General features: G+C 45.0%; 1 protein-coding gene across 1 annotated transcript in view; it reads right to left on the reverse strand.

Moving 5' to 3' along the window:
• TAMALIN (trafficking regulator and scaffold protein tamalin) overlaps nt 1-17,648 on the reverse strand; it is a 42,295-nt gene extending 24,647 nt beyond the window's left edge. The window contains exon 1 of the mRNA XM_068267723.1: nt 17,372-17,648. Within this exon, the coding sequence (XP_068123824.1) occupies nt 17,372-17,548 (177 nt within the window). The 5' untranslated portion in view covers nt 17,549-17,648. The remainder of the gene's footprint in view (nt 1-17,371) is intronic.
• Between the last annotated feature and the right edge of the window lie 8,883 nt (nt 17,649-26,531).

Here is a 26,531-nt window from a genome sequence, read left to right on the forward strand (position 1 = left end):
TTTGCTATTGCAAAACAATGGCAAATCGAATTGAATCCCGATCGGACATGTCAGATTTAATCGAATCGCACAAAGAATCGTATCGTGTAGATGGGGCTTTATACTTTCAGCCATAGCCCTGAACAAGCATGCAGCAGATCAGGAGTTTCTGACATTATTGCCAGATCTGATAAGATTAGCTGCATGCTTGTTTTTGATGTTATTCAGACACTACTGCAGCCAAATAGATCAGCAGGGAACTGTTTAAAAGGAAATAAATACGGCAGCCTCCACATCCCTCTCACTTCAGTTGTACTTCAAACAGTTTGCAGCATGGCACATTTCCTTCACTCTATTTTTACTTCTTGGATAAAAAACTGTATTGACCAGGAAAGGACAAGCAAAACTGTATTGACCAGGAAAGGACAAGCAATATTGCTCGGTAACTAATAGATGTCGAAGACAGGTTCAAAATACGGTAGGTGTAAAACAGAAGGTTGTCTAATGTCCTTTTCCAGCCCCGTATATATATTTACTGCTGTACTGTACAAAAAAAAAAAAAAAAGCTGACCATATGCAGAATATGTTAAACATGCCTATAATCCAAAACCAGACACTCTAATCCAGTGTTTAATCTCTACATATGTTTAATGCCATAAAGGATTGCCTATTGTCTAGTTTTGACACTAAATGGCTACAGCGTTTATAGGGGTCAAAAGGAGCCAAAAATAAAAATAAAAAAAAACGACCATAGAACGCCCCACATAACTGAATTACACAGATAAAAAGGAAAATAGCCCATTAAGGGCTCAGAGAATATGTAGTCATCCAAACGAGCCTCTGGGCCATCTTGTTTCAGCTGGGCAAGGTGCTTATTACAACAGATACTGCAAAACCAGTTCAGCCCTTCCAAACCAGTCTGACATGTGTCAGTGCAAGCAGTGAGAATGGAGAATACTCGCATGGATGACAGGGCCTAATCACACAAACAAGATGCATACAGACATAACTGTAAAGCAAGACGAGCGTCTAGGCAACCTGCCACAGCTAAAAATGCTCGGCACGTGATTACTATTCATTACAGAATAAATAAGACTCTGCAAACTGTAAAAGCAATATGGCTCTGCTTTGCATACGTCTCTGTTTTACAGATCACTTGGAAAGTGGCCCAGTTTCCATCTACTCACATCAAAAGCTGCAATCTTATGCTGGGAATACACGGTTCGTTTTTGCCTTCGTTTAAACCTTCGATTCGTTCGGTAAACGAATCGAGTGTTGAAAACGTATGTGAAAATAGTCATAATCTCATTATAGTTTCGATTAATAGACCCCAAAAACGAACGACTAGTGATCGAACATGTTTGATATTATCTCTCTTTATCCATCTAATCGAGCCATTGGTAGGCTTGATGGCTGTTCAGATCGATTATATATTCGTTTATGCTAGTCCGTCCCTGTAAAAAGGGATTTTCGTTTCGTTTCTTTGCAGCCTTCGATCATTGGAAAAACGAAACCATCAGAATCGGAAAAAAAAACTAAACCGTGGGTGGTGATATTAACCGTATGACTGATTATTTCGGGATCGAAAAGGACAAAAGGCACAATCGAAACGAAGGTTTAAACGAAGGCAAAAACGAACCGTGTATTCCCAGCATTATTGTCCCCAACTTCATGAACCATCTGCTCCCTGAAGGATAGGGGCTAATGCGGCTTAAACAAAGCAATAATTAAGTTATGGCAATTTAAATAGACAGGGTGTGACCATCATGCTGCTGCTTGTTTAACAGACAAGAAAAACAAATGGATTATTAAATGGGATTATTACAAAAGTGAGAGGCAGCAATGTGTAAGCTTAGCACCACTAGGAAAAGCAGCTAGATTAGCACTAACAGGAACAAAGCAGCAGGCAAACCACCAGCTGATTAGCTGAAGTGCTTGGCTGCAGAGGGATGAGTAGGCAGTGGCAAGCCAATTGAAAACACTACTGTTACTGCAAATGTGCACAATTCACCCACAATGTTGAATCAAAAATAATTCAGCATTATTACTCCTGTACGTTGGTGTACTGCCTAAGGTAACCTTTAGGACGCACGTTGCTTAAAGGGCCATGATTGCTAAAAATTTTAACATTTAATACCCATGCGCATTCATTATTTCTTTAAAGTACATATCTCCCAGAGTAAAATGCACTATAAAATTACTTTTTTTCCTAGGCTGTCACTTACAGGAGGAAGGAAAAACCTGACCCATCTGACAGGTTTTGGCCTAATCCATCTCCTCATGGGGGGGCTCTCAGAGCTTTCTTTTTAAAAAGCACTAAAGCTGGGTACACACAATGCAATTTCCAGTCCGATCGACTGGTAATCAGAGGAAGTTGCAGCGTGTGTACATATCCAAATGGCTCCAGATCGATAACTGAATCGATTTCCCTGTGACAATTTCAGAAAATCGATCCTGTTATCAGACATGACGGATATAATAGTCATATTCCTATCAATCAGATGGGAAATAGTATAGTGAGTACCCAGCATTAATGCATGGCAGTTGCTCAGTCCGAGTGACAGAAAAGTATACAGTGAATAGGGAAGTTGTCAGGCTTCCTTCTATAGAGCCATTCAGATGGAATGCTTTAGTAAAGAATAAAACATACTGACCATCTCCTGACGGTTTTGGACTAGAATCGAACAAACATTGATGCATGTATGGCTATTCTGCAACAGTACTGAACTTCAACAAAATCAACATCTTCTCTAGTGTGTTTTGGACTAACTATGAAAGTCATTTTAAGGGTGTGGTGTAAACATTTAATTGTGCTGACTTCCTTTATACAAGTTCTGCTTTGTGAACAACAAGACGTAATCAGCAGGATTTCAACAGAATATGTAAGCACTTATCACATAACAGTAAGACTACGTAATCCATGCATTGAGAAAGCAGGTTAAATTCTCATGCAACACACTGGTGGCATCAGGACACAGGCCTCTTCACACGGATGGCTGGACTGCATGCATGTCAAGCAGTTCAGCATCCTGTCACCCACAAAAAGCAGTTGTAGGAGGTGTTATGCCACAGCAGAAAACCATGACATGCCATGTGTGAACCCAGCCGCACTCAGAGGTGAGTATTACCAGGTACACACAATGCAACTTTCGATCTGATTGACAGGAATCAAGTATTTCTGACCTGTCCAATCTGTTTCTAATCTATAAAGGGATCGATTTTACAAAGTTACCAGAAAATATATCCCTTTATTGATGGGGAGCAGCTTGGATATGTACACACGATACAACTTCCTTTCAGATTGCCCGTTGAACAGGCAGGAAATTTGATCATGTGTTCCCAGCATATGGCGGCGAACTCTTCGCCAGTACCGAACTCTAGCAATTCACAGCCTTCAGCTGCCCGCCTGAAGAAGGCCAAGTTAGAGAGGATTTGCTGTTGCCTATTGCCATTACATCTCCTGTTCATCAAACCAGTGCAATAAATGACATTTATGATCTTATAGGCTACTACAGGAAACAAGAGCAGGTCCTCCTATGAACAGTTTGAAAAGTAAAATGCAGCCCAGTGGGTTTTTCTTGTGGCAATTGGCCTTACTGAATAAACAGTACAAGGAGCAAAGCAATGTATGTTACTTCAAACACACGAAGGACTGTGATTGGCTGCCATGGGTATTACACTTTGCACTTGGGGCTTAACACATTATTATTGAATTAAGCCTGCTCTGCTGTAAAGATGCTGACAAGCTTTTTGCCTGACCAGACAAAACTGCTCAGCCAAAAATAGCAATCAGGTGAGGGGGGCTGGTAAAATGTTACCTCACACTTGAGCAAACTGCACACTGAACAATTAATAAGTCACCAAATGTATGCACTTGTTATTTACTTAACAGCTTGAGGATCCTGGGGAATAAGGATACTGGAAGCAGATAAATACACTAGCTTTACAAAACATGTCCTTCCACAACATTCAAATGGTAATCGCTAATGTCCATGTCTGGCGGTCTGTGTGAACAATGGTGGCCATGCAAGTTAAAAAGCAATTGTATTCATTTCTCATCTATAAGCAGTGGAAGCAGAATCTGACAAACCATCTATCAAATGCAAATGTCAAGTGATTGCAAACAGATTATTCATGGAAAACATGAATAATCTAATTACGTACCTCCCAAATCACCTGTACCTGAAAACAAATCTCACAGCCAAGGAGCCCTGAGTTGGTGTGCAACCCTTTGTCTGTAGTGGATGTTGGCCAAAAGACAATAGCCAGTGCACCTATATTGGCGCAATTGGTTAGTAACGGTGGCAATAACTGCCACACAAGATGTAGCGTTACACAATAAAGAGGGGACACATGCTTGATCACCCTGGCTAGAAGAGCAGGTTTGCAACCAATAACAGACCATGGTTTAATTCAACGACAGCACACAGAGGTCCAATCAGAATGTTAGTGGAAGCGCAAAATTGATGACCCAATTAGACATACAAAAGTAGTTTAAATGGAGTGATCAATTGTTATCATTTGATATGACTGACTAACAGTGATTATCTTCTGCCAGGCCGTATCGGTCTACAACAGGCACGGGCAAACTTGGCCCTCCAGCTGTTAAGGAACTACAAGTCCCACAATGCATTGCAGGAGTCTGACAGCCACAGTCATGACCCATAAAGGCAAATGCATTGTGGGACTTGTAGTTCCGTAATAGCTGGAGGGCCGAGTTTACCCATTCTTTTATGGGCAGGCCAATCATTTGTTTCAGGTGAAGGCAGTTGAGCGTTTTTTTTTTTTGTTTTTTCTGCTTTTTAGCAGTGCATGAGGTGCCTTCACATATGTACAGGTAAGGTAATCTGTGCCTCGGAAATGCAAATTCACTGTGTAAATATTCACAAAATGTGCAAACGATGGGGGGTTTAGAGGACATGTCTGGGAAACACCGCTCTAAAAAACATGCATTGTCAAATTTGTCCTCAGGCCTCACCGACAGCATCATTTGTACTTTTCCACAGAACACAGCTGACAATCATTGAACTAATTAGATTTCAGTCAGTCCTGGTGTGGCGATGCAGAAAACGGGCACTACTGGTGAAGCCTGTGGGCAGGATTGAGAATCTCTCCTCTACACAGGTTACCATTTTCTATGTGAATTTGGGGTTCACCAGGAACCAACTACTAAACTATGTGTCCCCTTATACAGAGTATGAAATTCCACCTTCAATGAAAACTGCTACAAATGTATCAGTGTTCCACAAGACGTTTTGTATCTTCAGGTTGTTAAAAAGTATCTTTCCATTTTAACTTACAGCCAGCTATGGATTTTTTAAGACCAAGTGAAGGGGAAATAATTTTTTGCAAGCTTGGAATCTGCGTGTAATATGGGGATGGTCAATGAGAGCCAAATTTCGAGTTGATTCAGGGTTATGCAAATTTTACCTCAGCAGGATTTGCTTGGTTCATGTTCAAGCTGCATGAATTTGCATACAAAATTTGCATAATCCTGCATCAACTCAAAATTATTTGCATTTCATTGACCATCCCTAGTGTAGCGTACAGACTGCCAAGAAATGTCTTCTCTTATTACAGGAGGAATTAGCTGCACAGAGTAGGGAGCTGGTGGCATTTTTCCACACCTGGACTAATCGCTACACTAAGGGTAGGTGCACATAACATAATATGAAAGGCTGCATTTTATGTCTTTATGTTGTGTGCGTTTTTGCTGCATTTTGGTGTTTTGGTGCATTTGCGTTTTTTTTACCACAGATACGTTTTTCGTGCGTTTTAATACATTTGCGGTTCGCATATACAATACAAAATGTATATGCAGTTTTTATTTTGTGTTTTATGCAAATCACTAGGAAGAACAGGAAGCAGAAATAGAATCAATTTTTTTTTTTGTTTATTAAAAACGCACACAATTGCATTTCCAATAACTTTCATTATGTGTTTTTGATGCGTTTTTGAGGATTATGCAACAAAACCAGTGTTTTTGAAACCGCACACAGTGAAAATGCATATGCATCTTTGGGTTATTTTCCGTTAGCTGGGCGAATCCACTAGGTGGCGATAAAACTCCAGAGTTGCATCTTTCCCTACTATCCATGGGGGCCTGGAGGGGGAATAGTAATTAACGCCACCTGGTGGTTGCGCCCGGCTAACTGAATAGTACCCATTTTTGATATGCATTTTTTCCTGCGGCCCATAGACTTTAATTAGCGGCAAAAACACAAAGTTTTCCACAACGCTTGCGTTTCTGCTAAGTGTGCATCCAGTCTAAAGGTGGCCATACACTGGTCGATTTGCCATCAGATTCGACCAACAGATAGATCCCTCTCTGATCGAATCTGATCAGAGAGGGATCGCATGGCTACCTTTACAGCAAACAGATTGGGCTCTATTCATAAAACCTTACCGCAAGTTTTCCGCTCAAAACAGCGGATTTTTCCGTCCATTTAGCAAAGTGGGCATTCATAAAAGCTGTTCCCGCATGAAAATCTACAATCCCCCAGCAGAGCGAGAAATTTCCGCCTTCTCCAGTGTTTTTCTAGATTTACCTAGAAAAAAGTAACAAAATGGCCATTCATAAAGATTAGAGGAAGCGGTATGTGGACGGGAAATACCACTTCCTCTGATTTTGCGGATTACATACAAGTGAATGGGACAGACCTCCCAGAGAGATCAGTGCACGGAGGGACTCTGCCGGCTGAAGTGTTTCCGCATGCCTTCCGACAGCTTACCGCCAGCTTTCAGCGGGAGATCTCCGCTCTTGCATCGCAGCTTTCAAGATTTTTTTGAATGACCACCCAGAAGTGTAAAATACCGCTGCGGTATTTTACCTCTACGAGTATTTACGCCACAAGTTTTTTATGAATAGAGCCCATTGTGAACCGATTTCAGCCTGAAACCGTTCACAATCTGTTGTGGTGGTGCCGCTGCTGCTGTCCCCGCCCGCCCGCATACATTACCTGCTCCGCCGGCGCGACTCCAGTCATGCCTCACTTCTTCTAGCCCGGCAGGAAGTTTAAACAGTAGAGGGCGCTCTACTGTTTAAACTTCCTGCCGGGCTAGAAGAAGTGAGGCATGCTGGACCTGGAGACCAGAGCGCAGACAGAGCAGCGGTGATCGGGGGACTGGAGTCACGCCGGCGGAGCAGGTAATGTATGCGGGCTCTATTGCGTCGGTCGTCGGGCACTCGAACGCCACTAGCAATGCGCTCTTTACCCGCGGGCGATCGACGGTTATTTTCCGCACGGCGCGATCGACGGGATCGGACGAAATGGATCGAAATTCGGCGTGTAGCGTGAACGATTGGCAGCAGATTCGATCCCAGTGATCGAATCTGCTGTCGAAACGGGCGCAAATCGGGCCAGTGTATGGCCAGCTTAAATCTAGACACTTCCATATTACAGTATGCATTAGGAACCCTGTGTAATAACCGTGCTTTATTTGAACACACTTTATACAAGAAAGCTGAACAGTTTTGGCATTCATCTCCGCAATGTGTACAGCTGAACTGAAGGCAATAGTGGTGGTTTCACTTTAAAGCTATTCTAATGGATACACATTCTGCTTGACAGCTGGCGAGATATTTTCCATTGCTCATAATATGAACGCTATCAAAAAAGAAAAAAGTCAGGAATGCAATTCCCTCCCCAGCTGCTTAAGCGACAGATATTCACATGTAAGCAGCACAAAGCCCTGACATAGACTTTGGCAATGTTACAGCTTGGCTTGGAACAAAAACAGGAAAAAGGAGTTCTGTATGACTTACAATACAATTCTGATCAGCTGACTCTCCTGCCTATATTCAGAAGCGCATTGTTGCCGGTTATACAGCAGGAACTGCAGACACTGGTAAATAAAAGACACACCAGCTATATATTCTTTTAACTGGAAGAGGAAACACGGTGGCAAAATGCAATTTGTTAAACCATGACTTTTTATAACGGATAGAAATGCCTGTGCAATGTACAACATATGTCCATCTAATTGATGTTGTACCGTGTAACCCCTTCCTCACAGACGGAAGCCATAGGCCCCTCCACACTACAGCCACTGCCCTATAAATAGAAATGTCACCATTTCCATGTTTACCGCTAAATACTACATTCGTCTAGCATAAGAACCTATAAAAACCGGTGTGGGTGGAAGAGGTTTGACTTGCACGCGCGGTTTACAGACAGAACTGACAGGCGCTTGTCTATGTGGCTGTGCTGTTTTGGTTTCCTTCAGTGCATTCAAATTAGTCAATAATTATGTCCTAGTTTGATAATAAAATGAGCCTGAAGCCTGCTCGAGTCAGACCGAAACTCGATTTTCCAGTTTCGTGTTAACAAAATAGGCAAACGTTTACATAGCTGATTGCATCTTATCTGGGTGCCAAATGCTGCGTTGAGCCTGAAACAATTATATTCCTCTAAATAGTCTTTAGCCTTTACGTTTCATAACAAAGTTCAACCCAACTCCTGAGGACAGCACTCATGGGCAGATTGCTAGAAATCTGTGGCGTTCCAGTCAGCACAGTGCTCACCACATGGAATACCTGGTACACCCGATACAATTTTCTGCCAGATCGACTATTTCAGTGATGGATAACCTTGGCACTCCAGCTGTGAAAAAAACTAGAAATCCCATAACATCAGTTCCCAAAGCACGGTGCTTGGGGGTAATATTTGATTCTTCTTCTCTCATTTACTCCTCACATTAACTCTCTAACCAGTTCCTGCCATTTCCAACTGAAAAACATAGCGCGTATTCGACCTTTTCTCTCCCATGACACAACCAAAATGTTAGTACATGCTCTTATTATATCTCGATTGGACTATTGCAATATATTGCTTGGTGGACTTCCAACTAACCGACTAACACCGCTCAATTCTGTACTAAACTCTGCTGCTCGACTCATTCATCTCTCCTCTCGCTCTTCCTCTGCTGACCCTCTCTGTCAAGCTCTTCACTGGCTACCAATTAATGAGAGGATTCAGTTCAAACTCTTAACCCTAACCTAAAAAGCTCTCCACAATCTCTCTCCCCTGTACATCTCCTCACTAGTCTCCAGATACCATCCCAACCGCAATCTCAGATCTGCACATGAGCTTCTTCTATCCTCTTCTACAATTACCTCCTCACATTCACGTGTACAAGACTTCTCACGTGCCTCACCCCTCCTCTGGAATGCCCTTCCACAACACATCCGCCACTCTCCCACCTTTGAAATCTTTAAATGCTCCCCCAAAACCCACCTTTTAGGACAAGCATATTCAACCACTAAATAACCTAATTACGCACTGCCTGTACATATACTGTATACATCCCCACCTCTTGTTTCCACCCCATTCCTTTAGATTGTAAGCTCGCAAGGGCAGGGCTCTCACCCTTTTGTGTCATGGACTGTTATTTATTTAATTGCTTGCACTCTGTTAGACATTTATACATTTTAGTCATGTTAAATCAAATTGTAATCAGCAGTGCTGTATCTTGTATCAGTGTTCATATTTGATGTATATCATTGTCTATCATTTTATGTATCCCTTGTTTGTTTTCTTACATTGTACAGCGCCACGGAATATGTTGGCGCTTTATAAATAATAATAATCATGCCTTTGCCTCCCCGAGTTATGCTTAGAGCTGTTATGCTGGGGATACACGGTACGGTTTGTAGCGTGTATCGAGCCGCACGATAGATTGCGGTGCGTCCCCGCGCACGGCCTTATCGATTCCCGCGGGCAGCTTCCTTATCTGCGCTTCGTTTTTTCTTTTCTCCTGCCCGCCGGTATCGAGGGCAGAATTGAGCCATCAGCGGCTCGATTGATAATAAAAAACTAACCGTGTATGCCCAGCATAAGAGTATTACAATGCCTCGTGGGACTTATAGATCCACCACAGCTGGAGTGCCAAGGTTAGCCATCACTGGAATATTTCCAACAGGTCCGATCGGATTTCTGATCAATTTTCCGTTCACCTCTATGGAAAATTGATCGGAAGTCAGACCGGACTTGTTGGAAATAGTCGATCAGGCAGTAAATCTGCCAGAAAATTGTATCGCGTATACATAGCATAAGACAGGATAGTTGTGCAGATTGATCCACCAGGTGGTTCTGGCAAAACCACCTCTTATCGGTTGGTCATCTTGTTTGCCAGCTGTACACATATCCAACTATCTTTCAGAAGACCAAGTTTAGATGATAGTTGGGCAGATTTTGTTTGGACGTATGTACTAGGCACACTAGATTATCACCAAAAATGGTCTTCATGGCCTGCCTCGGACAATCTAGCGTGTGTATGTAGCTTAACTACTGATCCAAACAGTAACACCTTACGAAGTCACAAACACCTGTGAGATATCTAGGCAATTTAAACTGCTAGAATATCCCCCAAACCAACATTTCATGAACTCCATGCTCAAAATTCTATGTATCTAAGGCTACTTACACAGTAGGACGTTGCGTTTGATGCAATGTTAAGGTCGCACAACGTGGCCCTAGCGCAATGCATATACACTTTCACAGTGCGACGTTAAAGTCACACGTTATAAAATGTATTTACTATGGAATGAAAACGGCGCAAGCACATCGTGCGACTAACGTTTAACTGTGAAAGAGGCCTTACTGACCATCTTTCTGCATCAAGCAGCAGCAACACACATCGGGTCAGCCCACCCTCTCTTCCTGATCCATCACATGCAGCATGCCACCTTGCCTCATATGATCACACCTCAGCAAAGATCTTATCCAGTGTTGTTGCTACTTTATACTGCTTGATGGACTACAAAGCTAATGAGGCAGATGATCACATACCACTTCATCCATGTCCCCTCCGCACTCCCACCCACGTGATCAGATAAAGAACTGCCTTTACCGATCAGTGTTCAAGTGATGAAACAGATCATGAGGGCTTTCGTTTTTAGTCAATTTATGTTAGTCAGAAAAAGTAACATCCAATTTTGAAGGCCTTAACTGTTAAAGGGAACCTGAACTCAGAACACCCTCTCTGCTCTAAAAGATACGCAACAGCATACCTACGTTTAAACAAAAACATTTCTTTGTTACAGCTGATACAAACCCTAAAAAAAAAAATCTGCACTGTTTCTACTTCCTGATTCATGGAAGCAGACATATTGTTAACATCCCGTGCTTTCAAATGAGCTTATCTGCCATGGCAGTCATTTGACAAATGAGAGAGATCAAATTACAACTTGTGATTAGACACAAATGAGGGGGAATGATAAAGGATAAACTCTCTAAATACATGCAGGGTGCATTTCTCCAAGTTTTCGTTCTGTCCTGTGCAAGAGTTCAAGTCCACTTTAAGGTATGTTTTATATATCTCGTGAAGAAAAAACACTCAAGTATGGCAAGATGCACATGTAATGCTGGGAATACAAGGCTCGATAGATAATTTTTGACATGTCCGACCTCCGTTTGATCGTTTTGCTGCTCGATTCACCATTGAAGTTAATTAAAAAAGAGATAAGAAAAATGAGCGGAAGATTAGAGAATCGAGTGGGCAAAACGATTGGGCGCAGAATCGACCCGTGTATTCCCTGCATAAGACCTACAATGCTGTTTTATCGTTGTGTAGGTGCACCACACCAATCAGCCAGACACAAACAATTAACTTCTGCATGAGGAGTATCAGCTAGCCAGACAAGTCTCAGGAGGCAGGCAGACAGGGCATCTTTACATTACAGCTGGCTCCTAACGTCTGAGTTTTTGTTTGTAGTCAATTTCCTGCTGGATACTGGATTGGACAGACTGGCTCCTGAAACCCTGACTGTTGGCTGAAGCAGGATGATTACCTGTGCTTGTAAAAGCTTCCTTCCATCTCTCATACAGACTAATGAGTGGCCATCTTATGGAGTAGAAAAGGATGCCCATTTCAAACTACCAGATTCTTCTCAGGGTTTACCTCACATGGATAGATCACAACTTCCAAAGAAATACACTGTTCATGCATGTATTTACATTTGGAAAAGAATGAATGGTTATTCAGAACTCCTTTATTTCATGGATTTAGTTATACACATTCCTCTTAATAAAATAACCCAATCCAGGTCTGATCACATCCATAGTGTGCTCTGGGCTTTGGCACCGGATACATTTAGGCATGCCATAAAGTAAAAGCATAAATGAGATCTAAGGAAAGGCCGTACCCACTACACAATTTTCAACGACTTACAATATTTTGAGCGACGTGCGATTGTTCCCGTGATCTCTCATCGTGGGTACAGTTCCGTAAGTACCGTGTTCGCTTGAACTCTCGTTCGAGCCCATTGCTTATACCCGCTGGCAGGAAGATGGATCAGGGAGCGTTTGTTGTTGTGGGATGGCGCTGGGATCCATCTACCTGCCCCGTGAGGCTAGTATTCAGCTTAATGCAAATGCAGTGATGGCCTGTAGCACAGATACTGCAGGGCTTCACAAACATACTGTAAGGAAAAATGCGTACATGTAAAAACGGTGCTGAATTAATTTGGGCGCTGGAAATAGCCTCTAGTTGAATATTGGTAAAAATCAGGGCTGTTTGAGTTGGTACAAAAATCAGCTGACTCCGCCTCCTCAGTTTATGAAACCACGGACCTCCAACTCCAGGTACCCAAAATGGCTCTGAACCCTTAGTCCAGTGATCTGCAAACTTGGCTCTCCAGCTCTTAAAGGGAAGGTCCAAGCAAAATAAAAAAATGAGTTTCACTTTCCTGGGGGCTTCTATCAGCCCCATGCAGCCATCCTGTGCCCTCGTAGTCACTCACTGCTGCTCCAGTCCCCCACTGGCAGCTTGCCGACCTCGGAGGTCGGCGGGACGCATTGCGTACATTTTTGCGTGTTCCCGCTAGTGCAGGAACATGAACACATACATTTTTACGCGTTACTGGTTCAACGCGTAAATTTTTACGCATTGAACCAGTAACGCATGTATGTGTTAATGTTCCTGCACTAGCGGGAATGCGTAAAAATGTACGCAATGCGGCCCGCCGACCTCCAAGGTCGCAAGCTGCCAGCGGGGGACTGGATCAGCAGTGAGTGACTATGAGGGCACAGGATGGCTGCATGGGGCTGGTAGAAGCTCCAGCTAAGTGAAACTCATTTTTTTGTTTTACTTGGACCTTCCCTTTAAGGAACTATAAGTCCCACAATGCATAGCGGGAGTCTGATTCATAAAGGCAAATGCATTGTGGGACTTGTAGCTCCTTAACAGCTGGAGAGCCAAGTTTGCAGATCACTGCCTTAGTCTAATACTTTCCAGGGCTGTGGCTTTGGTACAAAAATCATCCAACTTCCGGTACTCAAAATTGCTCCGACTCCACAACCCTGGTGAAAATACCGACCACCAACAACAACTACTACTCTACTACTATGTCTTGTAATTTACGATAGCAACATATCTGCAATTTTTACCCATATTTACTATGCCCTAACTGGACCCCATTGTCACTTGAACCTCCCTTTATAGGTGCCTAACCAACCCCTTCAACCCATGCCTAATCCTAGCCAACCCTCCCATCTATGCCTAACCCAAAGAGACCCCCACAACCCATACCTAGCCCTAAATGACCTACTAAACTATGCCTAACCAACCTATGCCTAATGTTAACTGATCCCTCCAAACTGATACCTAACCCTAACCAAACTGCAGCTACAAATAGGTCGTTTGGGCGCCACCCATGGGCCTGGCAATGTAAATAGCCGCAATTAGCGGCTGTAAGTGCCTTCCAGAGCATGCACATGGCAGAGAACACACATCGCAGAACGCACAAATCACACCGTACTTCAACTTCTATACAGAGAAACAGCAAGAAAAGCTCTCAGAGCAGTTATTAATTATGCTCTCAATGTGTGTCTCATTAGCAGAGCTGGGAGTCTGTTTACAATTAGGCTGCTGCCAGTGGTTTCTAGATTCACATTCTAGCTCTTTCACGAGGGCTTATTCCTGAACTTGCTGCCACAGGGCCCATTCATGCTGGGGCGATTTTCCGCGATCCGCAATCGCTAGTGCTTTGAAAAGCACTGGTGTAATTAAAAGTATATGGCAATATCGCTGCAGCAATTGTCTGCCATTCGTGGTTAACACAAACACTGTGCATGCAGCGGTTTTTGCGATTTTAGAGCGATAGCAATTGAAATGTTAAAAAAAGCTAATCACAATTGCTCAAAAATCGTGAAAATGTCCAGTGAAAATAAGCAAAACATTTTGAAAAATCAAACAAGGAGTAGTGAGCTGTACACATTGGGTATCATTCATAAACAGGCTGTCGGTAGTGCGGGAAAACACCGTTCTTCTCCGCAACCGGTAATTAAGACTTCTGGGTGGCCATTCATAAAGAAGTCTGCCTGTTGCGGAAGAAGTGCGGAGGTTTTCTGGAGGAAGCTGGCGGCAGCGTGGCGGAAGACATGCGGAAACTTAAAAGCTGCCCGATTCCCTCCCTGCGCTGCTCTGTCTGATGCTGCTTGGGAGGTCCCTCCCATTCATTTATATGTATGCCGCCCGCCTATCGCTACTGTCGAGCAAGCGGTATTTTCCTTCCGGATACCGCTTGCTCTAATCTTTATGAATGGATGTGTTTGTTACTTTTTCTAGATTAATCTAGAAAAACTCCGCACAAGGCGGAAATGTATCGCTCTGTCACCTTTTCATGCGGAAAGAGCCTTTATGAATGGGGCTTATGCTGAGTGGTCGGGAAAGTCACCGGTGTTAAGCATTTCCGCATGCGGAAATGCTTTATGAATGATACCCATTGTATGTGTGAACCCAGCCATAGAAAACGGTTACAAAACTGATGAAAACTGACAGGACCGGAGCTGCACACATTTTATGTGGGGACACAGCCTGCGTTTGGCTTGTCAGTTTTTTCGTTCTTCCACACAGTAACCAAGCAGCTCGGGGCGACCGCGGAATTACAAGATACTGAACCGGATATTTGTTGCCGTTACAAAGGTAATTAACCAACAGCTTTTGAATCAAGGTTTATAATTAGTTTCCCATCGGCATTATACTGAAAGCTTAGCCAGCACTGTTTCCTGTACACTGGAAAAATACATTAAAATGTTCATCTCTAGAAGTTTCAGGAACGTAAAAAGACACCCAGTGGCTGCTCAGTGCAACTGTCTTTGCATGTCCATGAAGGTGATGGGGTGAATGTATTGTAAATAGGGATTCCCTCCCTAAATGTCACCATATTGAGCATCATTTGCAAACAGTAACACCTGACACAGCATGAGTGTAGCAAATTGTACAGAACCAGAATCTACCATGGGAGAAACAATGTCCAGATGGCCAGGAAACGCTTTCGGAAGCTAAGTATTTTCAAGTAAACTGTAACAAAAATACTTTAAAGGACAACTGAAGTGAAAGGGATATGGACGCTGGCATATGCATTTCCTTTCAAACAATACCAGTTGCCTGGCAGCCCTGCTGATCTGTTTGGTTGCAGTGGTGATTGAATAACAGCAGCAACAAGCATGCAGCTAATCTTGTCAGATCTGACAATAATGTCAGAAACACCTGATCTGCTGCATGCTTGTTCAGAGTCTATGGCTAAAAGTATTAGAGGCAGAGGATCAGCAGGACAGCCAGGCAATAGTTAAAAGGAAATAAACATGGCAGCCTCCATATCCCTCTCACTTCAGTTGTCCTACAAAAAAATGAAGACTGGAGTCTGAATGTTGGGTAAATTAAACAGCCGCCGCTTTATGAATACACCTAAGAACTTACAAGCAGTAAAAGTTTTCCATATTAATGATGACAGTGGCAATTTAATACAGACTAGGCGCACCATTGCTGGCAATGAGCACATCTGAGTCACTCACCTGGCATTCACAGGCAGGTAAGGAGTGTCAGATCACCTGAACGCTCTCAGTGCTGGCTAGATAGAAACCATCACAGCTAAAGAATCACAATAAAGCCAGAAACAAAACTAATAAAGGAGATCAGCAACCACTAAATCTGTACCTCTCGCAAGGCAACCTGTTACTAGAAGTAAGCAAAGACTTTGCTGTAGATTTTCTGATCCACAGAAAACAGAATTTACAGTTGTTGTACAAGATCTTAAAACAGGACTACTCAAGTTCCACTGAAAATTATTAATTGAAAACTTATTAAATCACCATCCTGTATGTATGCCCCGCACACAGCTCTAGTTCAGCCTCTGATAATTACAGTAACCATAGATCTGAAAGGTTTTAATATGTTTTGATCACATCTCAACCTTATTGTTCCAGTGACAGAGAAATGTATCTAAGTTGCCTGGTCGCAAAACATGTACACAAGTTGTGATCAGAGGAGACGGAGTGTGCCTGTCACCCACAGAACAGTGATGGATCACATCATAAGAGACAGTGGCTGTCATTAGAGGACCCCTGCTAATCAGTAGGCAGACATGCTGCTGTCTCCAGTGATCAGCCAGTCTCCTGCTCCCATCTGCAGTGAAAGACAAACACTGGCTATACAAACTTTCTCACTCTTCTCAAACTGGTCTGGTCCTGGAGCAAACTGTGTATACAGGGACTAGGCTTATCCATGAGAAAAGGGAGGTCAGGTGCTACTTGTTACAGAAACTTGGCCATGCAGAACACCTGAAACACAGACGCACTCCTAACTACAATCATTTCACACAGTCTTCTCGGCAACCTCTCAGCCTGGTTCTCACAACTTTCCACATGCTTTTCTGTTCTCGTGCCTAATATGACCAGACATGACAGCATAAAAAGTAATAGTGCATGCTGATCAAAGTGAGCTTGGCAGATCCAGGCTAGCAGAGCAACCAGGTTGTGTCATCAAGGTGAGCAGGGGATACACAGGTGAGCAATGAACACACAAGTGAGAAGGGGAAACATCCCATCAGATGAGCAGGAGACACACATAGCAGGATCAGGAGAGGAGAGAGATGCACATCAGGTGAGCAGCTGATATATGTCTGGTGAGCAGAGGGATACACACACCAGGTGAGCAGAGGGATACACACACCAGGTGAGCAGAGGGATACACACACCAGGTGAGCAGAGGGATACACACACCAGATGAGCAGAGGGATACACACACCAGGTGAGCAGAGGATAGACATCACATCAGTTGAGCAGAGGGATACACATCAGATGAGTAGGGGCTAGAAATCACATCAGGTGAGCATATAGATACACAACAGGTGAGCAGGGGGTAGACTCTTGAGACAGACAATAAGTGCTGCTCCCACAACAATAGCATCACCTCCCTGTAGGTTACATTGTGCCCGTTACCCCTGCAGAGCAGCGCTGGGGACACACGACAGCACGTTCCTTTTTACTGTACAGGCAGGTGGCCTCTCACCTCCCCGGTGCATGCAGGGGGTCTCCCCTCCGGTGCATGCAGGGATCATCACTGCTATATACTCCGCATTAGCACGCTCTGACTCCTGCCCGGATTTTACCTTCTTAGTTCTCGGCATAGTCCCGCCGGAGACCATCAGCGCCTTGTACATGTCATCCGTCCGGTATGACTCCAGAGCCATGTAGGCGGACTCTGCTTTATCCCGGTATATCGCCTGCTCCGGCGGCGAGCCATAGTCCTCCTTATGCTGGAGCTTCTTCAGGCGTCTGAAAGTCATCGCTGCCTCGGCGGCGGCACAAGCAGCAGCACACACTGCAGAGTGACTGACCTGCAGCAGCCGGCTGCTCGTCTCTATGGAGGGGAGGGCGCCCGGCCGCAGCCATATAACTCAACTCTGAGGCGGGGCTGTGAGCGGAGGCCGCGCCCCCTCCCTGCAGAGACCTGCTAAGCTCCCATACAGCGAGCACGTGTCAGCCTGGCTACACAATTCCACTACATATCATTATGCAACACGACATGAAACCACTGGGTAGCTGAAAACTGCCATCCTGTCTGTAGACGCCAAGTCCTGGCTGATGGGACCTGCGAGCTGTGCTGCCTTGGGGGAAAGCTGCTGTGATAGGTTTAGATTGCAACACATCATAATACATCACAATACCATAAACAGTTAAAAGCCCAATGCCAGTATTACTAATTTTCCCTTCTACTGATTCAGGGGCACATCCTTCAGATCAGGTGTTTATGTGGTGACACTTGTTACAAATCTGAAGATCATAATGTCCACTCTTGTTTTATGACTCTTGTAAGATGGGCCCCCAGGCTGTGAAGGGCACCAAGGGAATAGTTGAGAACATTGGGGGGCCCTATCAAAATGGAATGGAAGCAGCTGAACGGCAACGGAGTGAAAAAGGGATTCGATCGACCGGGGGCGTAACTAGAAATGACTGGGACCCCCCCTGCGAAAATTTGGATGCCCCCTTTCTGGGACCCACTCAGGGCTGTTTTAGGAGGCAGGAGGGGAGAGCATTGGCTCCTACATCGGCGGGGAGGGGGCCACTCCCCCTCCCTCACCTCGGGCACTCCCCCCTCCAGTATTGATCGGTGGCAGCGGCGGGCAGGAACACAGGCATACCTCTAGGTGTTCCACCGCGGAGGTCCGATCTATAAGTGCCACACGCTACTTCCTGATAAACAGGAAGAAGAGTCAGACGCTTAGAGAGCGGAACCTCCGGCGGTGGACTGCATGGAGGTATGTCCTGTCCGCCGCAGCTGCCGCATATTAATGCTAGAGGGGGAGCGCTGAGGGGAGAGCCCGAGGTTAGGGAGGGGGGCCCTCCCCTCCGATGTAAATGGCCATGCTCTCCCCTCATGCTGTGAGCCCTCCTGCTGCCCCCCAAAACGGCCGTGGGTGTGCCCCAGAGGACCCTGCCCGCCCGACCACCTGCATGGCTTGCAACCCCTATTGTTACGCCACTGCGATCGACCAGTAATCAGATCCGTTTTCACTGATCCATTTGCCACTATATTTGCCAGTGTGAACTGGGCCTAAAGCTGAGTATGCAGATTACTGTAGCCCATAAGGATCTCTCTGGTGACAGTTTGAGGCCAAGATTCACAGACACATCAGTAGCCTGCAGGCTAGCGATGCATTATTTTGCAATGGAGGGTAGGAGAGGGACGATGTTCTGTGCACACTGGAAGGGGCGGAGCAAGAGAGAGCATTACCATCGGCCTGCATTAGGCTGATATGATTCCACATGCCAGATCTCTCACTGGTGTATCAGGGTTGCCATACAAACACTAGACTCTTGCGTGAGGTGGTCTTTAGCAGCTGCCTTGGCCAAGGTTAATCTAAAGCCTGTAGGTTCTTTCACGTGGGAGGCTGAAGAAGGTGAATTCAGTGCTTTCTTACACTTGGCAGCAGTGATGTGCCTAGGCTATTATATCTAGTATTGGAGTTACAAACGCTGCCATTCGACTGCAGTAAATTGCAGCAGGAAGTGGCTTGTTGGCCAGCAGGAGGGAGGCTGAACTTACTGACAAGTGTGCATTTCAGCCTCCATTGTGAAAGAGGCCTTTTGCCCCTTGTGCGTTGCTGATCGCGTTTTCAGCAATATATGTGTCAAGGGATAACCATATATAGAGGTACACATTTTTCAAAAAAAGGTACATGCTGTAATAAATGTTGAAAAATACTGTATTACTTATAATACATTGGCCTCCATTCACAGTGAGTTACTCCTTTTAGTAACCAAATGTCGGAAAATTACCAGCTGTAGTGAAGTATGACCATGCTGACATTCACAATATTTTCTGCCTGAAATCAGCATTTGCAGAAAAATTGCGGTAAAAAAATGATAAACGTGCAGGAACATGTCGGTAAAAAAAATCGTTATTTTAGACTTAAATTCCCACAAAAAATGAAAATTCGTAATGAAAAAAAGAGTCCACTGTTTTATCGTTAATTACCGATTTCTTATCACCTGTAAGTACCGTGTGCTATTTTTCACATCCAATTACATGTAGTCTCTACAGAACTTCAGAATGTTTCTACAGGAAACAATAATTTTAATCGCACTCAGATTTTTTTTTTGTGAATAAGGAAACAAATGGTACCTACCGCTGTTGGTAATTTGGGCCCAACTTAAGGGGCCCATACACTCAGCCGATTTTTGGCCGATCAATCAAAATCAATCGATCGATTGGTCAATTGCAAATCGATTGACTAATCGACCGATTTGCAGCCGATTTCGATCGATTTCAATCTATCTGGCAGGCTGGAAAATCTAGGTCGATCTGCTGAGATTGCTTATCATTTTGCATTGGCCCTAATGGAAATCCGATGGCAAAAAAATGCCATCAGATCGATTTTCATTAGATTTCAAACTGAAATCTATTGGAAATCTGTTCCTAGTAAAAAATGTTCCTAAACACAAAACTAGCTAGATCAGAAATCTATCTGATGATCTATCTGCTGCTAATCTAACGAGTGTATGGCCACCTTTCCTGACTGTTTCAAATCTATAAAGGTGGCCATACACTGGCCCGATTCGCGGCCGTTTCGACAGCAGATTCGATCCTGGTATCGAATCTGCTGCCAATCGTTCACGGTAAACGCACCCGCCGATCCGATTTCCTCCCGAAATCGGATCGGTCCGTCGATCACGCCGTGCGGGAAATTACCCTCGATCGCCCGCGGGTAGGGAGCACGTCGCTAGTGGCGGCCGATCCGATCAGGTATACATTACCTGAAGCTGGCTCCCGGGCATCTTCTCCGCGCTGCACGGTGTAACGAAAAATCTGCAACGCCGGATGGATTGCGGAAATATGGTCGCATCCAGTCCGGCAAGCGGACCTTCCAACGCGGGATGCGGAAATTCGTCCGCATCCGCTGCGCACACCCGTCCGAGCACTCTGCTCCAAACTCACCAACATGCTGTTCACCAGGGTTCTGCCATCTTGCCTCTAGGGGGTGCGGCCGCACACCAGACACGCCTTTATACTCTTAGAAAGCGTGTCAGCTGACCTGGAGGTCAGCTGACATTTTAGCCTGCTCTGATTGGTTGCTGCCTGGGGTGGAGACTTCTCTCCCAGGCAGTATATAAGGAAGTGCTTTTCAGTCACACTTTGTCTGTGTTTGCGATACCCTGTGTCAGCACTCAGACCTTAGACTAGATCCCAGGTGTTGAAACCAAGGACTTCACACCTAGACTAGGAGATTATTATTATTGTTATTGATTCTCTGTGTATGATTCTGTGCCTGTCTTGACTTCTCTTCTGCTTCCTGATTCTGTACTCTGCCAGCCCGTACCGTTAACGACTATTGGCTTGGTTCCTGACTATTCTCTCGTCTCACGTCTCTGTACTGTTGCCGCCTGTACTGTTGCCGAACCTCTTTCTGTCTGACCTTGCTCCCTTCAGTGGAACGTCTCCTACTGTTGGGTTATTATCTGAGGCTTGCCTCCCTGAGACGCCGGCCCTAGCAGACCGTTACTGCCAGAGGCCGAGATTCCTCCACTGCCACTTTGGGGGATCTCACACACGGGGTTCCCATTCAGAGGTAACCACACCTCTGAGGAATTGCCGTGTGGTGGATATTTCCACAACTTTGTGAATATTTACTGCTTTGTATATTTTCATGTTGTTCGTGTGTCCACTGCTTTACATCTACCCGCATTATTAGCAATTCCGCAGATTGCTATATAATCGGGTCTATCCTTGTATTATTGGCGATACTGCGGATCCCCAATAATCAAGGTTCGGGGTGTGACACTGGTCTGAGTAGATCATTTCAGGCACTTACCGTGTTAGTGAGCCTTCCGCTGATTTACCATCAGGAAGATACTTACTATTTCACTCTAACATATCTGCATTAGTGGTGATTCTGTATATCACCACTTAATCAGATATTTGTGCCTCTTGCTGACACCAATCGTTACAGAAACACAGACCATAAAGAAGTAAGATGGAGGGGGTGATAAACCAGCTTCAGACTGTAAGGGCAGAGTTAGAACAGCTGAAGATTACTGTAACTGCACAGCAGGCTCAGATTACTCAGTTAAATGAGACTGTCCAAAGGTTGCAATCACCACTTAACGTTCTACCTCCCCCGGCTCTTAGCGAGCCTAAAATGAACATTCCTGAGAAATTTTCAGGCACAAGGTCAGATTTCCAGAATTTCCGTCACAGAGTGCTGTCTTACTTTGAGATGAAACCTGTGTCCTCGGGAACCGAGGCTCAGAAGGTCACTCTTATCAAGACTCTATTGCATGCAGATTCCCAGACGTGGGCTTATGGCTTACCTGATGAGCATCCTGCTCTGTCTTCTGTCCAGGAGTTTTTTAAGGCCATGGCGGTCATCTACGATGATCCAGATAGTGCCGCCACGGCCGAACGTAAGCTCAAAAACCTTAGACAAGGACGCAGTACTGCTGAGGAGTATGCGTCAGAGTTTAGGAAGTGGGCTGTGTCCTCTAGATGGGAGCGATATGCACTCTTGGATAGATACCTAGATGGGTTGTCAGAAGCAGTAACTGACGTGATGGTTAGTCATCCGGAACCCAAAGATCTAGATGAGGCTATTACGCTGTCTATTAAAATAGATAGGCGTCTGAGGTACAACAAGAAGGGCAGGTACCCCATGTACTCTAGGACTTCTGGGGCCAGTAGCTCGGCAGCAGTTGAGACTGAGGAGCCGATGCAGTTAGGCCACGGGCGCCTCACGGAGGCGGAAAGGTCAAGAAGACGCAGAGAGGGTCTTTGCATGTACTGCGGGGAAAAGGGCCACATTGCACAAAACTGTGGTAGGAAGTCGGGAAACTCCTCGGCTTAGGTGTGGTAGGGGGTACCACCCTAAGCGGAATTGTTTTACCTCCAAAACAAGAAAAATTTTTATTGCCCTGTTCCCTAAATTGGGAAGGGAAGAACTTTCCTACCACAGCATTTGTAGATTCCGGGTCAACAGCTAACTTTTTAGATTTAAGCTTTGCTTTAAGTTTAAATATCCCTGTACTTCCGGTAGGAAGACATTTATATGTTACAGCGATTGATGACACTCCTTTGCAAGGAAAGTCCCCACTGTGTCAGACACCTCCCCTCTCGCTGCAAGTGGGAGCTCTGCACAGGGAGGTCATACAGTTTTTCGTTTTAAAGATGTCTACCTCTACGGTGATACTAGGGTTGCCCTGGTTACGATTACATTCTCCTCAGTTTGATTGGGGGAATGGGCAGTTGACTACTTGGTCGCCTTATTGTACACAACATTGTTTACAGAATGTAGTTTTGTGTTCTACTAAGATTCAAGTGGAAGGAGTACCTCCACAATATCAGGAATATGCTGATGTCTTTTGTCCTAGGGCAGCAGATCAATTACCCCCCCATAGACCTTTTGATTGCCCAATAGATTTGAAACCAGGAACCATGCCACCCAGGGGCCACCTATACAACCTCTCGTCCCCGGAAAAATTGGCCATGGACGAGTACATTCAGGAGAATTTGCAGAAGGGTTTCATCCGCCCTTCAAGATCTCCTGCAGGAGCGGGATTCTTTTTCGTTCAGAAAAAAGATGGTGGTTTGCGCCCCTGTATTGACTACAGGGGTCTAAATAAGATCACGATTAAGAATCGGTATCCACTACCGCTAATCGACGATTTATTTACACAGGTTCCCGGGGCTTCTGTTTTCACTAAGTTGGATCTAAGGGGGGCCTACAATTTGATCCGTATCAGGGAGGAAGATGAATGGAAGACGGCATTCAACACTCCCAAGGGGCATTACGAATACTTGGTGATGCCCTTTGGGTTGTGTAACGCTCCTGCAGTTTTTCAGGAGTTCGTCAACGAGATTTTTAGGGAGGTACTGGGTCGCTTTGTAATCGTCTACTTAGATGATATCTTAATATTTTCTAAAAATATCACGGAACACCGCCAACATGTGAAGTATGTGTTACAAAGACTCAGGGAGAATCAATTGTTTGCGAAATTAGAGAAATGTGTTTTTGAGGTAAAGGAGATTGCCTTTCTTGGTTACATTATCTCTACATCAGGGTTGTCCATGGATCCCAAAAAGGTCTCTGCTGTAAGGGATTGGCCACAACCATCTGGGCTTAAAGCACTACAGAGATTCTTGGGATTCGCAAATTATTATAGAAAATTTATCAAGGGGTTCTCTTCGGTGGTGTCTCCGCTTACTAATTTGACAAAAAAAGGGGCTGATGCCACTCATTGGTCAGAAGAAGCAGTTGTGGCATTTTCCTCTCTGAAAGAGGCATTCTGTTCTGCTCCCATATTACGTCATGTAGATGTTGCTTACCCATTTATAGTGGAGGTGGATGCCTCGGAGGTTGGAGTAGGAGCAGTATTGTCTCAACGTTCAGGACTTCAGGGCAAGCTTCATCCCTGTGCTTTTTTTTCCAGAAAATTCTCTCCTGCCCAGAGAAATTATGATGTTGGAAACAGGGAATTATTAGCCATCAAGCTTGCTTTTGAGGAGTGGCGCCACTGGTTAGAGGGGGCGGAGCATGTAATTACTGTGTACACGGATCATAAAAATTTACAGTACATTGAAAAAGCTAAAAGACTCACCCCCAGACAGGCTAGATGGGCTCTCTTTTTCTGCCGTTTTAATTTTATAATTACATTCACACCAGGGAGTAAGAACGTTAAAGCGGACGCCCTTTCTCGTTGTTTTGAACCTGAAACTGCTCCATCTCCTTCCTCAGAAAGTATTCTGTCGAAAGAGATCATCCTGGCAGCCACTGAGATAGTTGAAGACCTTCCTAGCCTCTTAAGTCCTTTTCAATTAGAAGTGCCAGAAGGGAAACCAAGAGGGGTTCTTTATGTCCCTTGTACTTTACGTCCCAAAGTGCTGCAGTTGTTTCATGGACACAAGAATGCTGGACACCCTGGCATTACCCGAACCCAAGAATTGTTGTGTAGATCTGTCTGGTGGCCATCTCTACAACAAGATTGCAAGGAATTTGTTAAGACCTGTACCGTCTGTGCCAGGAGCAAACCCTCCCGACTGGCTCCAGTTGGAACTTTGCAGTCTCTGCCCTCCCCTCAGGAGCCATGGACACATATTTCCATGGACTTCGTGGGAGAACTTCCAGATTCCAATGGAAAGACTGTCATATGGGTGGTCACAGACAGATTCAGTAAGATGGCCCACTTTGTGCCTTTGAGTGGTTTCCCTACTGCTCAAAAATTAGCAGATCTTTTTATTCAAAATATCTTTAAATTACACGGCATTCCAGAGAATGTTGTCTCAGACAGAGGGGTCCAGTTTGTCTCTAGGTTCTGGCGGGCCTTCTGTAGGGGGATGGGTATGTCGTTGTCCTTTTCATCAGGTTACCATCCACAGACCAACGGCCAGACAGAGAGGACCAATCAATCTTTGGAACAGTTCCTGAGATGTTATGTGGCGGACGCCCAACACCAGTGGGCGGAGTTTCTACCATTTGCTGAGTTCGCACATAACAATCTCAGGAATGAGTCCTCTGGTTATGCGCCTTTTCAAATTGTCAATGGGAAATCTCCCAAATTTTCTCCTTTGCCAGTGTCGACCTCTCCATTCCCTGTCCTGGAGGAGTGGCAGGAATCTTTCAAGAGGATTTGGGCTAATGTCGGAGAAAATTTAAAAAAGGCTTTCATCATACAGAAGAGGCAGGCAGATAAGAGACGGTCTGCGGAGTGGGAGTTTAAACCAGGAGACAGAGTTTGGATATCAACTCGTCATATAGCTCTGAGGCAGCCATCCGCGAAACTGGGGCCCAGGTATATTGGACCATATCCAATTTCCGAAAGGGTTAATCGTGTTACTTACAGAGTCAGGTTACCGCAGTCTCTAAAGGTGGGGAAAGCCTTTCATGTGTCACTCCTGAAACCAGCTGTTCAGGTGGATTCCCCCCCTTCTCACCCTGTCATGGTTGATGGTGAGCCTGAATGGGAGGTTGAGGAGATCTTGGACTCCAGACGAGTTCAGGGTTCAGTGCAGTATTTGGTGCATTGGAGAGGGTACGGTCTAGAGGAAAGATCCTGGGTCAAAGCAGGTGATTTACATGCTGATAAACTTAGGAGACGGTTCCATGAGCTCCATCCTGACAGGCCAGGTGGGACGTGTCCGGAGTCCACGCCTAGAGGGAGGGGTACTGTAACGAAAAATCTGCAACGCCGGATGGATTGCGGAAATATGGTCGCATCCAGTCCGGCAAGCGGACCTTCCAACGCGGGATGCGGAAATTCGTCCGCATCCGCTGCGCACACCCGTCCGAGCACTCTGCTCCAAACTCACCAACATGCTGTTCACCAGGGTTCTGCCATCTTGCCTCTAGGGGGTGCGGCCGCACACCAGACACGCCTTTATACTCTTAGAAAGCGTGTCAGCTGACCTGGAGGTCAGCTGACATTTTAGCCTGCTCTGATTGGTTGCTGCCTGGGGTGGAGACTTCTCTCCCAGGCAGTATATAAGGAAGTGCTTTTCAGTCACACTTTGTCTGTGTTTGCGATACCCTGTGTCAGCACTCAGACCTTAGACTAGATCCCAGGTGTTGAAACCAAGGACTTCACACCTAGACTAGGAGATTATTATTATTGTTATTGATTCTCTGTGTATGATTCTGTGCCTGTCTTGACTTCTCTTCTGCTTCCTGATTCTGTACTCTGCCAGCCCGTACCGTTAACGACTATTGGCTTGGTTCCTGACTATTCTCTCGTCTCACGTCTCTGTACTGTTGCCGCCTGTACTGTTGCCGAACCTCTTTC

This window comes from Hyperolius riggenbachi, chromosome 2 (assembly GCF_040937935.1).
Source record: "Hyperolius riggenbachi isolate aHypRig1 chromosome 2, aHypRig1.pri, whole genome shotgun sequence".
Taxonomy (NCBI): domain Eukaryota; kingdom Metazoa; phylum Chordata; class Amphibia; order Anura; family Hyperoliidae; genus Hyperolius; species Hyperolius riggenbachi.